At 39.9% G+C, this 15333-nt stretch overlaps 1 protein-coding gene across 4 annotated transcripts in view; it reads left to right on the plus strand.

Annotated features, from left to right (window-relative positions):
- Positions 1-11697: 11697 nt before the first annotated feature.
- LOC148013744 (rhamnogalacturonan I rhamnosyltransferase 1-like) overlaps positions 11698-15333 on the plus strand; it is a 46193-nt gene continuing 42557 nt past the window's right edge. Inside the window, exons 1-4 of one of the 4 annotated variants that reach the window (XM_087668608.1) lie at positions 11703-12675; positions 12798-12880; positions 13449-13516; positions 13641-13729. In XM_087668608.1, coding sequence (XP_087524734.1) covers positions 12629-12675; positions 12798-12880; positions 13449-13516; positions 13641-13729 — 287 coding nt within the window. In that variant the 5' untranslated portion in view covers positions 11703-12628. Of the gene's footprint in view, positions 12881-13448; positions 13517-13640; positions 13730-15333 lie in introns of all 4 variants that reach the window. The other 3 variants (XM_087668607.1, XM_087668605.1, XM_087668606.1) reach the window with 3 other exon arrangements.

Raw genomic sequence — 15333 nt, forward strand, 5'->3', positions numbered from 1 at the left:
AGTACCCCTGGGTACCCCAAGCCAGCTTATAAGGCAAGACTTGTTGCTAAGGGTTTTAAACATGAGCATGGAGTTGACTTTGATGAAGTCTTTTCTCCTGTGGTCAAGATGACCACCCTACACTTGGTTTTGGCCTTAGTCGCATAACTTGACTTGGACATGTATCAAATGGATGTCAAGACTGCATTCTTGCATGGGGATTTGCATGATGATATTTACATGGAGTAGCCTAAGGGCTTTGCAGAACCTGGCAGGGAGCACCTAGTGTGCAAGTTGGAGAAAAGTCTTTATGGCTTGAAGTAGGCACGTAGGGAGTGGTGTCATAAGTTTGATGCCTTTATGCAGGCACAGGGCTACAGCAAGAGTGCTATGGATCCGTGTCTTTACACGAAGAAAGCCCGTGATGGATCATTGCTTATTTTGGTACTTTATGTGGATGATATGCTGATATCAAGGAAAGCTCATGATGAGCTAGATGCTCTTAAATCTCAACTGAAGAAGAGATTTGAGATGAAGGATTTGGGATAGGCCTCTCACATTCTTGGTATATGCATTAAGCGCAACAAGCATCAGGGACTACTCTACCTCTCATAGAGGGAGTACATTCATAAAGTCGAGCATTTCCACATGCAGGATGTGAAGCCTATTGTCTGTCCATTACCTTCTTATGCGAAGGTCTCACAGGCCGATTGTCCGCAAACAGATGAGCAGAGGTCCGAGATGGCCAAGATCCCTTATGCATAATATATGTATTCCATGAGCAGAGGTCGTGGGCAGTTTGATGTATGCCATGATAGCCACTCGTCCATATATTGCCTTTGCAGTTGGTATTGTGGCACACTATATGGCTACAGCTAGCAAGAAACATTGGGATGCTGTGAAGAGTATCATGAGATACCTAAAGGGCACAGTAGATATACGTATTTGCAATGATAGCCAGGATATAGGAGTTGTGGGGTACATAGACTCTAATTATGCCAGACATGCAGATAGTAGGAAGTCCACTTCTTGCTATGTATTCACCTATGCTGGAGGTGCTATCTCTTGGATGTCCAAGGTTGAGAAGTGTACGGCTCTCTCTAACACTGAGGCCGAATATGGTGTAGCCACTAAGGCTTGCAAGGAGGCCATATGGCTGGGCTGTTTGGTTCATCACCTTGGGATTGATTCTATACCTACGCTGCATTATTTGGATACTATGAGTGCTATTCATCTAACCAAGAATCATGTCTTCCATGCGAAGACAAAAGACATTGAGGTGAGGTATCACTTCATATGTGGGGTCATGGAGGACAAGTATGTTGACCTTGTCAAGATCTCCACTGACGAAAATCCTGCAGATATGCTCACAAAAAGCCTCACTATTGAGCACTTTGCCTTCCTCAGGAGATTGATGGGCATTGGATAAGATGACATTTTTCCTCATCATGTTATACATGTGTACATTGTATTGTCTTTTCTTTTTCTTTTCACTCCTCACTGGGGTAGATTCGCCTTTAAGTGGGAGGTTGTTGGGGGTAAAAGCACCTCTACCTAGCCGCCCATGTATTACTACACTGACAGTACTCGCCATTGCACATTGTAGGTGACAGGCGCCCATCATCGTCACTTTATTCTTTATTCTTTTAGTGGTAGTTTGAATAAAGGAAGGCCCGGTCACACATTGTGACTGTTGGAGTTCCCATTTGCTCTCTCTCTCTCTCTCTCTCTCTCTCTCTCTCTCTCTCTCTCTCTCTCTCTCTCTCTCTCTCTCTCTCCCCCATGCAAGCTTCGATCCTTCTCACCTTTCAGGTGGATGATGTGGCAAGAGATGTGCATAGGCAAAAATAACATGTAAAAGTCATAATAGTATGTGCAACCACTAGCAACAACCATGCCAATGCAAGTCATGAGGTAGTTGGTGTACTAGTAGGTTGTTGAGCATGTTTTTCTCCAAGCGCTGTGTTGCCCCCAAAATTTTCCAAGGTGGCACATTAAAAACGTTTTGGTGATATGGATAATGGCACTTATAAAATTGGACAAATTTTTCTCATTAAAATGTGACATATAAAGTGTTGGTAAAATTTTGAAAACAACAAAGTTGGTTGCATAATTTCCAAAGGAAAATAAAAACTAGTTGTGAATATCACATTAGGGCATTATGGCTAGATTGTGATTAGCATATGCTTCTTATTCTACCCTTCTGTTTATGCCTATTGTGAGGAGCAGAAAAGATCAAATGTGCTTGTGGAAAATCGTGGCTGAAGATTGTTGAAGGAAAAGCATGCAACATGGAAAACTATCTTGGTTTAGAGAATGAGGCTACTTCAAGGAATTGGAGTGGAGTGTTGGTTATGCCTCAGCACTAGGAGTTGATACTTGTGCCAGCCTCCATTAGGTCTTGTAATAATAGAGATATATTCAATGCAATGATCACTATTGTCTAACACCAGAAAAAAATGAACATAGTGCATGGTGAGCAAAGATGGTGGGGTTTTTTCACACATGCTATAGGTACAAGTATTTGAATTTGTTTGTGGGCATGCATACATAAGCTTAGTAGTAGCATTTATATGCAATGGCACAACAAACATAAAAAACACAATGTATGACAACAAATAGAATACAATATGCAAATGTTGAATAAGATGATACAATCAAGGGGCCTTGAACCTCCATGTCTCTAGGAATAGAGAAAAGGTATTTGAAGGAGATCTCAAAGTGTGTTGTTGTATGTGAATGGATCCCAAAGTGCAACAACAATACTATGAAGATGTTGATAAATATATTGGTAATGTAGTAACAATGTAGGCAATTGTCTAGGCTAAAAATGTAGATGCTGAATTTGTGTATGATGAGGTTAGCAATTGAATGGCCTCCAAATGTTAGGCAACTAGTAGGTCAACCTATGTAGGCACAAAACATAGTATAGCAGCTTGAGGACAACTAGTAGTAGTGACTTAGAAAGATGTCAAGGATATTAGGTGCCCTAGGACTATAGTAAATGCAATTATGGGAGAATAGGTTGCTAGGTAGTAGACAACTTGTAGGAGGCTAGGCAAGGTGGTACAGATGATACCAATGTCAAAGGGTCTCTCCAAACTAAGTTGTTAGGCTAAGAAGGCTACATGATAATAGGGGTCTAGCATCACTCAACAAGGCATCATGCTCTAAGATATGATTTGGTAAGTGGCATGAATAGTAGTGGAATGTAAGAGTGTTGAAGGTAGCTAGCTAGAATATAGGGGCGGTTAATGATGTAGTTTTAGTGCGTTTTGTTAAATAATGCCATGTCACACTAGCATAGATATATAAGGTATTAAGACTTGTAAATTTTCACCATTCATTAATATATAATTATGATCTTTATCTTACCTTCTTCTCTCAGCTTTCATGGCTTCTCTCACCTCTTTCCTATCTTTCTAGTTTTTCTCTCTCCTCCCTCAGTCTTTCTCTCTTCTCACTTCTATCTCTTCTATACTCTTCTCTCTCATCCCTAACCTCCCTGATTACAAGTGGTATTAGAGCTCAAGCTCTCAATCCATTCGATTTTCCTATTTTCCCTATCCTTTTCTCCTAATTTCATTTCAAAAAATCCAACACAACATATACAATGACATATGGTAGGTACATGTAGGCTATCTACATGAAGTAGAGGCTAATATTGGAGCTTTGACAATTGGAGGAATTTAGCCAAACCATGGCCAAAATAGCAAATCGTGATCAAGTTATAGGCCATTTTGATGGTACCTTTGTAAAATGGGGAATAACTAGACTTAGTTGAAGCTTAATCCATGGTTACTTTTTGATAAGGAGCTTCTTCTTCTTCATTTTTGAGACTTCCATGGAACCTTTAGCCTATCATCTTCATTCTACTCCATGAATCTTACTTCCCCTCAATATTGGTTGGCATAGAAAGCTCCCAAACATCATGAGCAATAGATAGATTACCATTGCATCAAGCATTAACCATACTAATGGTAGCAACACACAAGGATAGATAGTGGAAAATGCATTGATCATGTTGGCTCAAATCCCTCTCTCCATGGCCACATGCCTTCTTCTAAGCTTTTCCTTTATGATATGGAGCTACAGTCTACTTTTCTTATTGTTCATTGAGCCATAAAAGCTCACTTATTCAAGAATCTCTTCCTCTTGAAACCCTAATGGTGCAAGGTATGGATAGCCATCAAAACTTGGTGAAATTTTCTCAGATTTAAAGGGCTTTTGCCTTTCTTCACCCTAAAAGTCTAGCTACATCAAGATTCTTCAATATCTTTGCAAGATTTGGAGCCTATTGGCATTCTTGGAGTCTATCAAGATTCCATGGGAGAAGAACTTCTTGATTCTTCTCAACAAGTATGGGATTCCTCAATTTTGAAGCACAAAAGAGAGTTAAATACACTCAATTCAAGTAAGTTTAGGTGATCTTGCTTCCTCATTATCGACATTGGATCATTATGGTGCCATAGGATCATTATGGAGCTACAAAGTACAAACTTGAAGAAAGATTTTGGGGCTTTTGTTCATTATGGAGCAATGTTCACCTGCTGATTTGCAAGAGACTATGGGAAGCATCCATTGAAGGCTTTACATCAGTGAATGCATCCATCACATTGCTTATTGAGAGCATTCAACTTTAGGACTAATCAAATGTATTTTCTTAGTTAGTCTCTCTTTTTAAAGCCTATTGTTATGATTCAATCCAATTGTTGGAGAGACTCAAGAATTAAGTCTTCTTCCATATTTGAAGCTATGATCTTTCCTGAATGCTCACTCATTTCAAATCAATAAGCTCTTTAGTCTTCAATCTCTGCAATTAGCCTAGACATGGCTCATAGAAGCTCAATGGAGTTGAAATTTTATTCTGACTCTCATTCTTGATTAGTGGATGTTGTTTTGATTGATAAAAATTCATAATCCATTATGTGGTAGTAGTGAGTCATTTCCTACCTACAAAAAAGTCATATGCCCAACTCCAATTTTCTACAAGCTCCATTGCACATCATTGAAAATAGAAAGCCTTGATTCAAGTTCATGCATATCATGTTGATTCATTAACATAGAACACCACCACCTTTTCTATGATTCCTATGAGGAAAAGTGGATGCTTGGGTGAGATGTGAGACAAAAGAGAGGTGATCCTCCCTCACATCGACAATCCCAAAGGGGTGCACAACCCGACTTGAGGAGGAAATGTGCACACCCCTCAGGTCTCAGAGCCCATATAGGTGCCCATTGTGCCGTTTTATCCCTCACACAAGTATTGTGTTGTGGAGGACTGAAGACAGTGCCATCATTCAAGATTCAAGCATATTTTCAGTCCCTGCAATGGTTTACAAGTTGCCGCTCAGCTCATTACATGATGTTGAACAAGTGGAAACAAGGCTTATAGTGATAAACATGGCATTTTCATGACCAAATACAAGTGGTGTAGGTCATTTAATGCTTCCCACAAATCATTCATAGGTACCTCAGTGTTTTACATTGCCATCTTAGCTCAAAGGGCTATATTTGGGTTTATAAGCCTACCATGGGATCATTCAAACAAGGATGGGTCCTTGACAGTTTCTGTTGGATAACTTTGAGCAACTATACATTTTTTTTATCATGAACCAAATTGCAAGGTTAAATGCTCTTTTCAAAGAGGGAAAAGTAAGATTCAATTTGACTATTAAAAATAATAATTGGAGCTCTCTAGCAAAAGTTATAGCAGATTTAGTGAAAATAGGTACTACAAGACTATAGTACCATGATAGGGCATAAAGGCAAGCATGAGGCTCTAGAAGAACATGCCATCTAAATCAAAGATTCCCTATTGGAAAATGACATTCAAAGGTCTTTCGATGATGCTCAAGTATACAAAGAACTTAGTCAATCGAATGCCACTTTGTGTGAGCATGAGACTTGACATTCTTTTAGACATGAGCAATTACTAGGTGCCATGAATTAGACCCGATCTTCCATTGATAGACTTGCTAATCAATTTGAAAAATGGATGGATTTACAAGCTATGGAAAAGAAAATTCAATTAAAATAAAGGGAACTTCAAATGAAAGAGAAAGAAATGGAAAATTTGCAACAAGATAGATAGAGATTGCAGACACAATATGAAAGACCGCCATTCCAATCACTAAATGTCAATGCCCAAGGTATTCTTGGTAAAACAATGATTCCTCCTTCCACTTTTGAGATTGGAGAGGCTACTCATAAGAATGGTGACCCTATTGGCAATATCGGTGGAGTGAATCTTCATCCTCCAAGACCACCCATTCATACATCAAGTCCTCAGCCTTCCTACATTAGAAATTATTCCAACAACAGTGGTTTTACATGCAATCAAAATGATTTAATCCATAATGGGCAGCCTATCTATGATGAACAGGAACTTAGGGATAAGATATTGCTACCCAAGTATAATGGTCAATCTTCTTCTCCATCCAAACTTGAAGAGTGAGCAACCAAATTGGAATCTTACTTTGACATTGTCTCAAGGATGGATGACCAAAAGATTCAATTTGCCACTTTGCACTTAACAAGGCTTCGCACATACACGGTGGTGCTATATGAAGAAGGAAAATCAGCTTGTAGACACTTGGGAAGAGTTCAAGGTACTCTTAGCATAAGTTTTTGTCTCCCGAGCCGGTTGAAAAGGAAAGGCTTGCTCGAAGGTGGTAAAGCTTAGTTCATTATTTTGTCATGAGGGCTAATTGATGGCTCAAGGGCTTGGGGAGTGACCTTACATATGACTTGCATTTTAGAGGTATTTAAAAATTCCCCTTGGTTATATGCTATAAGTTAATCAAATGATCCCTACTTCTCCAAAAACATATAGATTTTTTCTCAAATTATGATAAATTTTTGTCTTATATAAGTGAAATGCTATAAGACCCTGCAAGATAGTTATAAGACGTAGGGATAGTTATAAGACCATGCATGATGTTAACAAATGGCTATGGCTTTTTTGCTCTTGCAAGAGAAATTTGCCTCATATGAACATCATTGAGGATCAAGTTGGTGTTTCAGCCCCTAGATGAGATGCCACAAGCCTCAAGAATCCAAGACGTGCCACATCAAATTCGATCTAGTTGAAAAGTTAGACCCATTGAAATGAGTCTTATGACTAAACACATTATTTGTTGATATAGACACATGGAAGGTTGTTTGAGAAGTCAGATAAATGGGTGGCATGGAATAAACTTGTGAATGGCTAGGTGCTACATGCAGTACTAAAGTGCTTGACATGGTTACTCTAGGTGTTTGCACCACAGAAGGTGACTAACAGATGTGTGGTGCATGTGCCAAAAAGGTGTAGGTTGACCCACTAGGCATTGACATGCTTGCAAAGTCCATGGCCACCTACGAGATGGGAAGAATGTAGAGACCCTTGTGTATAGGTCATCATTGGTAGAAGTGGAACTTTCACCATTGTTATCAACATCCCTCAACCAAGGGATAGGAATGCGATCTATGAGGTACATGCCTAGTGGTATGGTATCCCTATGTGTGGTCAATTATGGAATGGATGAGTTTGTGAATGCAATGAAAACAAAATGATTTTGTGCAATGGGTGGGATGGGCTAGACTTGAGATTGTGAAAACTGAGTTAAAAAAAGAAAAAGCATTGGAATAAGCATGTGGCACAGAGATTCTAATGGGCCTTTTGCTTCTATAATCACCTCTTCTTACGTTTACATATTGGTGTGGTTTGGATCTTCATGATAACTTCCAACCATTACCTACATTTTAGGAGGAGAAATGAAAGAAGAACTTGCAAAATGTTGTATCATCCATACCCTGCATTGTACTTGGTGAAATGGTTGAGATTGAATAGCTCATGTTTCCCAAATCAATTCGTTCTTTTTTACTAGAGGGGTCATGATTTGCTCCAACATGGATCTTTGAATGATGTGCAAGATCTTTCATGTTGTAGACTAAGTCATCATTGGATTGGGATGCTAAAGGTGTTGTGTGAGACGAATTAAGCGTAAAAGCTCACTCCAAGTTGATATTTCTCTAATTTATGTCTTAGGATCAACTTATATTCCTCATAAGTGAGCAGATACATTATTGTTGGTAGAAGAACTTTACATGAAGGAAGATTCACCCTTTCATTCTTGAAATTTATTTGAGAAAACCACTTCGTTGGAGCCGATATCATACGCTTTTAGGGACACTACTTCAGTGACGACATGGAAGACGTCTCAAAATGTATTCTTGCATTTTGGAAGGCCAAACTTGTTCTTCATGGAGAGTGAGGAACTTTAGCTCTCAAAGCACCTATGCTTTTATAACACATAAAGAAATGGTATGGCAAACAAAGAAAGTGCAAAGTGTACAATAACACATAGAACACAATCTATAGAATGCTAAAGGGGGGAATGCATGAATTGACAATTAGGATGATATGATCCAAGGGCCTTAGACCTTTGTGTCTCTGGGACCCAAGCAGAGGTGCTTGAAGGAGGAGGACCTTCACATGTCATTGTTTAATAATGCCTCAATCAATATAGAAATATTTTCCAATGAATTGCAACTATGCATTAAAAGGGAGGAAAAGTAAAGAAATTCATTGCTTACATTGACTCAATTAACCTACCTACATGCAAAGCCCTGGAGGGATTTCCAAAGTATACAATACATTCTATAACTCAAATCACCATAGCCTTGGACAATGCTATTGCATTCTTGGAAAAAGTCTTTCCCCTTTGTTGGTTTCAAAGCGGGGTGGCTAAATTGGTGGGACAAAGTTATGCACATTGAAAGTCAAATAGTCTTTGACAACAATACATATCATTGTTAATGCTTGGATTGGTTCGTTGTCTAAGTTGGAATGGTTAGGTGATCCTTTCAAGGGAGATGCCAGCATCCAATTGCCGCTTTGGTTCAATCATTTGTTGGTGGTGGAGGGACCTTCATTGATCTGGTTAAATTGGAACCATCTCTTTCTATCTCTTAAAAAGGAATTGCTAACTTAGAGGACCTATGGAATTTTAAAAGGCTGGGTTAGCTTTCTATTGGAGATATTGTGGAGAGGTTTGATTAAAATGCTGGAGAAGAGGATTGGATTAGCCAAGCAATTAGGAGGGTCAAAGAGCATTGGCCATTTTCACCCAAAATCTCCATGTGTTTCAAATTGAAATATCATGTTGTTAATGGCATCCTATTGTCAAAAATAAATATGAAGCTATGCAACACTCATTTGTCTTGGCTTATATTACCTTGGGAGTCTTTGAAGAAAATGGATGCTCATTGGTCATTGGAAGCAACAGAAAGAGTGACTGTCAAGGTGTAGTATGCCACATTGTATGCTAAGGTCAAATTCTTCATTTAGAAAATTGTTGCTAGGAAGTTCTCTACAAGGAATCAACTAAGGCTGGTTACACACCAAATGACAAATGCCCACTTTGTGAGCTTTAACCAATCAAAACACTTATTTAAGGGTTGGGCGTCTACAGTCCTTTACACACTGGAGAGGACATGACCTGTTGTTTACCTGCTAAACAGGTGAACTCCCCACCCACTTTTGGATAGGGAGTCTCCCCTAGCCACTTTGTAAAGTGGTAGACAAGGGCGAACTTATTGCATTTGCAAACAATCAAAAAAATTATAAGTTTATTATTTTTTATTATTTTACAAACTGTAGGCGGGGGCTGGCCATCCATCACTTGGTGGTGTAACCAGCCTAAGTAGGTAGGCTCTAGTCCCTCATTTTTGTCCTATTTGTCATTAAAAAGAATAGAGTGCTTTTTAGTTGTTTTGGAAATGTAGAAGCTCAAGGAGTTTGAAAGAAGACCCAAAGGTGGCTTATGGATGTTGGGTTTCATGATAGCAATACTTGGAAACATGTACTTCCATGTGTGAGATGGAAAATGAGTCCTGCTTTTGTGTCATCCTTGATCATTATTAGAGGTTTAGTTTTGATGCCTCTATAGAGGGTACTAAGATCATGTGGTGTTTAAGGCCAGTTCTTGGGTCATGGCCAATCTTATTGATTGTCTAGGTAACATCTCATAGTAGATTTTGAAGGCCCTATCTAGTTTAGGGAAGGCAGGTTCTGTTGAGATTGTTTATGTGAAATTGACTAGTCATGCCTAATTACTTTTGGATAGAATAGCAATGTATGTGTTATTTATTGTTTTGTAATATATCTTACCGTAGTAGAAACCGGTCTATTTTTAGGTGCTTTGCCTTAAAGCCCACACACATGAAGGACAAGTACAAAATATCGTCTATATTTAGTCAAAATTTGCTACGTTGAAGTACCCTTTTCTAATAATGCGTATTAAATTCTGAACGGCGAATTTTCATCCACTTATAAAGGAATTACATCTTAACTCATTGTACCACTGATGTGTTCCTCTCCCATTCGTTGAGCATAGGTGTAGGGCTCCTACTTCCTTGTTTACACGTGTGTGTAGGGTAAGAGGGCCTTCAACTCAATTAAGGCTAGATATGGCGGATTGCTTAACCACATAGAGGTACATCCTTGCGAGATTCAATTTGCATAGCATGAAAAAGATTGGATGTTTTAGATAACATTATCGCCTTGCAATATTCGTTAAACAACTTTCTTGTGTTGTAAAAATAAGCCCATAATTTGGTGATAGCAGCAAGGGACCTTGCAAAAAAATCTAGAGGAGGGCTAGTAATGTGACAACTTTCTAGCTTTCCCCCCTAATGAATGGATGACATGTCATCTACTCTATACATTGATGTGCTTCGGCTTGTCATTAAATCGGGAGTCAACATGACAAAAAATGTCCCTAATTAGTGATCATCGCATTTTCAATCCCTATGCCTTGATGTAATGATTGTCAATCCCTTGACATCACTTGTTTACATGAGAACTTGTCTCCACCATGGCGAAGTTCACAACCAGGTTCAGAACCTGTTGGCAAATTCATAGGTTTGCACGGGGTTGCGTTCACAATAGGTTTTTGAGTTGGCAGACCACTTTGGACATTCGAAGAGAGCATTAACTAGTTTGGTTCCCAATTGAATGTGGCAGGCACAGTTTGCACTAAATATCATAAAGCAACGTTGAAGGTAGCTTTTTCCAATTCCAGCAGCTACAGGTTTACTTATAGCCAATACCCAACTGGAATTTGAAATGTGCAACACCCTTTCTTTTTTCCCTTTGGGGTGTTGAACTAGGTTCAACACTCCAAACCTGGTGGTGTGAATAGGTCTTGAGACAATCCTCTAGGGTGTGGGGGCTAGTATGTTGTTGGGGCCCCAAAAGAATGCCAATTTAAAGTAGCACTAAAGGGCCTAAACTATGGTAGCGGAGTATGCCTTTGTGGTTAGCTTGACAAGGTTGGAGCCTTCTAATTAGCTGATGCAAGTTAAGACCTTGCCAATCTACTGGCTCCTTGCTATGTTTTTTGCAATGCTCATCGCTGTCACGCAATGGAAGCATTTACGACGGAACATTTTCTTGTTTTTACTTCAATAGCTCGTACGAGGGGGTCTATTCGCCTTGGTTGAGTGCAAAAAACTTGCATCTCATCTTCCGTAGTGGAAGGGAGTTTCACCTCTCGATAGGTGGCAATGTATAGGCCCATCAACTTCCTTATGCACGACTTGGGGACCATGGCTTTAGCTATTGGATATCACCAAGTCAACCAGGGTGCTGCAAAAATTCGGGACTCCTCCCCAGAAAATTCGATCCACGTCATCCCAAAACACAACCCCCAAACCCTTCTCATTCTCTCTCCCCCCTCCCCCCCACCCCTCTCTCTCACCTCCGCCCTCTTTCTGTGATCGAGGCAGATCTTCCGGCGACGCACGAACGCCGGCAGGCGGGGGCAAGAAGAAGCTCAGGCCAGGCAAAGAAAGAAAAAACATTCAGACGAAAATGTAACACGTTCCGCAATCCGCAACAAATCTGGAGCACGCCCGCCATTGCAACAAACCAACAGAAGAGGCTCTACCTTCTTCTTCTTCTTTTCAGACGAGAGTGCTTTTGTCATCTTCTCCCTTCCGCCCTCCCTCCTCCTTCCCTCGCTCTTCTACGCGTCGCAGAAAGAACTAGATTGTGTCCATTTCTTTTCAGACATGCGTTTTCTCCCTTCCTTTCCCTTCCCTTCACTCTCTGAATCTGCCGAAATGGCATAATTGATTTAGGTTCCCTGTCAGCATTATGTGTTATTAATGGATGGCCCGGGCCGTATTTCGCCTGCATTGACATCCGCTTGTCGTGGACATGTCCTTGGTATTTTCCCGATCAAAGCGTTCGAGGAGCATCGCTCATTCTCCTGAGAGAGAGAGAGAGAGAGAGAGAGAGAGATGTAGGCGAGCCTATTGTTCACATAGCAAGATGTAGATTGTTTGCCTGCCATTGTGTTGTCCTTTGATTCTTTGTACATAGAAGAGAGAGAAAAAAGAGTTACAGGATCCCCCTATCCTTCTAGGTCCTCTTGCTATTGACACATTCTTTCCGTACACCTTGCACTCTTTGAATTGGCCAGTCCAGCATCATTTATTCTGAGTCTGCACTATTGTTGTTGTCTCTCACACAATCTCTCTCACTCTCTCTCCAAGGTCGCCCTCTGCAATATGATCCAGATTAAGCAACAGGATCCTCTCACACAACATACAGGCAAAACATCGTCTTGGGAATGGTTTCAGGAGTCAGGTTTGAAACATGCCTTGGAAAATGTCAGAGCAAGCCCCCGCCGATCACGTGTGCAAGTATGGCTTCTCAGACTGAGCACCAGCATTTTGCTATGGACCTGTCTTATCCAGATTATGGCGCTTGGCCAACTCTGGCAGCCACATCTTTTGAAGGGGTGGCCACCTTGTTTTGATCGCAGTGATTTTGCAGCGCTCATCTCTCCTTCGTCCAAATTATCATCCGTCCCTGGCGATTACAAATATGCGTATCCCCTTCTTCCAAGTAAGTTATCTCTTTGCGCTCGTGTGGGTTTCAATGTGAGCTACCAGAATTTACGGTCCTCCCGCAAAAAAAAAAAAAAGAAGAAGAAGAAGAACCAAAGGGTTATTCAACTTGTAGCAATGGCTTCTGTCCAGGGCTCACACCTCAAATTAAAAATTACGGCTTTCCAAACCACAAATACAGAAATGTGAGACTTGTAACACATTCGCCTAATTGGTTGACTGATGTTTGTTTCTTAGTTTGTCCTTGCATGATATTGTTGTTGGGATTTCTGTGGACTGTTAAGTTTTTGCAGACTGTTCCTTTTGATAGTCACTTCTTTCTTGCATTCTTGTGAGTCACTTCTTTCTTGCATTCTTGTGAGCTTCAATCTGAAGCACTAAAACGATGAGCTTCCAACAAATTAATAAAAAGTTATGTATTTTGGAGAATTTGACTTCTGTCTGGTGCAGCATAAAATTTGGTTAGTTATGGCTTGCATGCTTATATGACCAGAGTTTTACTTGCTAAACTGCAGATTATTGAGTGTAGATACTGCTATTTTGCATTAAAGCTTGTTTGGATGCAGGGTTGTACAAGAATAATGGTTATCTACTGGTCTCCTGCAATGGTGGGCTCAATCAGATGCGAGCTGCTGTATGTTGTTTTGGACCCCAAGCATGAAAACCATCTCTCATCTGTCTAAACACCTTTGGCCTGAACTGTGGCGTCATTTTTCTAAACACCCTTTGGCCCGAATTGTTTTGTCTTGCATGGGCAGATTTGTGATATGGTGGCTATAGCAAGGCAATTAAACTTAACTATGGTGATACCTGAGCTTGACAAAACATCATTTTGGGCAGATCCAAGGTAATTAGTAGAGAGAAGTATATGACTTTCATTTCTGAATGTGCTGCTTTAGGTTTTTATGGAGAATGGGAGAACGCTTCCTTTCAACTTGGCACTCTTTTTGAGTGCATCCACCATAATGTGGTTGAATTGGTCACCGGCATAGGTCAAAGGATATGGGCATCAGGTCAGAAGATGTGAAGCATGCATTTTGACCAAGTTTTGGGTCCAGGGCTTTCTCATCATGCTAATGGTTGACTACTTAGTTAAAGGCTCTATTAGGCTTAGTGTTTACCTCGTGGTACACTAACCGTATTAGTGAATAATAAAGCTGGCCCTATGTGTCTTTTGTTTTGATTATGAAGCCAAGAACATCATTAATAAGCATAAAATTTGCTATGCCAAAAATTATTTTGCAAGGACTGGCCTCCGGTGGCATTCAGTCAGAACTAAGATATTGAGGATGTGCTAAAGAACTTTCATTTTCAACAAGTTTTAATTCAGGGCTTTCTCGCCATGTCTTTAGGTCTTATGATGCAAGAGGTATGGTGTTTTGGAGTTGCATAATGATATACTCTTCTGCAGTAAATTTAAGGATTGAATTGATCATTTCACAAAAGATATTTGATTTGTAGAATAGAGATATTTTGTATGTGAAGAAATCTTGTAAGATCACACTGTGTAGAAGATAGAATTTGAAAGGATTTTGTAAACAAAGATGCCATTTTGAAAGCACATACAAATCTCAAAAGCCTAATCTTTTTAGGTTTCAACGCAAACATTCTCAAAATTATGCTAAAAGCAGTGTTTTGGTAATGGTTAGTCTAAATGCAAACGAGAGAGCATTTACTTGGGTGAAGTCTACGAGTGGAGTTTGAAAAGCACAAGGTAGCTAATGTTGTAACTCCAATGTTACAAAATTGTAGATCTTAATCAGCCATTTGTTGTTAATAATGTGGCAGTAGGTGCAGTGTTGTAGAATGGTTGATTGGATCGTGCTTGTGAGAAAGGTTTGCATGCCAAAAGTGGAGTCAATACCTTTTTGGTGCTAAGTTCCAAATAGTTTTTAGCATGAGAATATTAAGTGGTCGATGAATTTATCAAAGTTATGTGGTAGGATAGTTCACTGGCAGAATTTTTGTAAGGTTGTTTTTTGCGCTGACATGAAATAGGAAAGTGCAATGTTGTGCGAGTACCTATAACATTTGGATCTATTTTCATGAGAGTGAATGGTGAATTAGAGTTAAGGTGGCACTTGTGAGTGTGGAGGTTCACTAGGGTTTGCAAAAGATAACATAGAGTATATGACCGTGATTGAAACACAATGGAAGTCAAGACTAATGTAAAAATGCAAAAATGCAAAATGAAGATAATTGAATAGTGAATGGATATATGAATGGAAATGCATAGAATGTTTAAGGGGAGAGCTGTCCAACAGCTGGTGGTTCTCGTGAGAGCAGGTTGAGGGAGGTGGCGATGTATGTTGTCCATTGGAGATGGATCCCAAGTGTAGTAACCACCAGTTAGAGCAAAGGTTGATGAAGAAAAGTGCTGAAAACACAAAAATGAAGAGTTGGAGATGGACATGGCAGAAAATTCAAGGCTGATGTTGTCCTCCCTTTGTC

The sequence above is a fragment of the Lygodium microphyllum genome, chromosome 26 (assembly GCF_053477565.2).
Source record: "Lygodium microphyllum isolate KBCC chromosome 26, Lygodium_microphyllum_v1.1.10, whole genome shotgun sequence".
In the NCBI taxonomy this organism is placed as follows: Eukaryota; Viridiplantae; Streptophyta; class Polypodiopsida; order Schizaeales; family Lygodiaceae; genus Lygodium; species Lygodium microphyllum.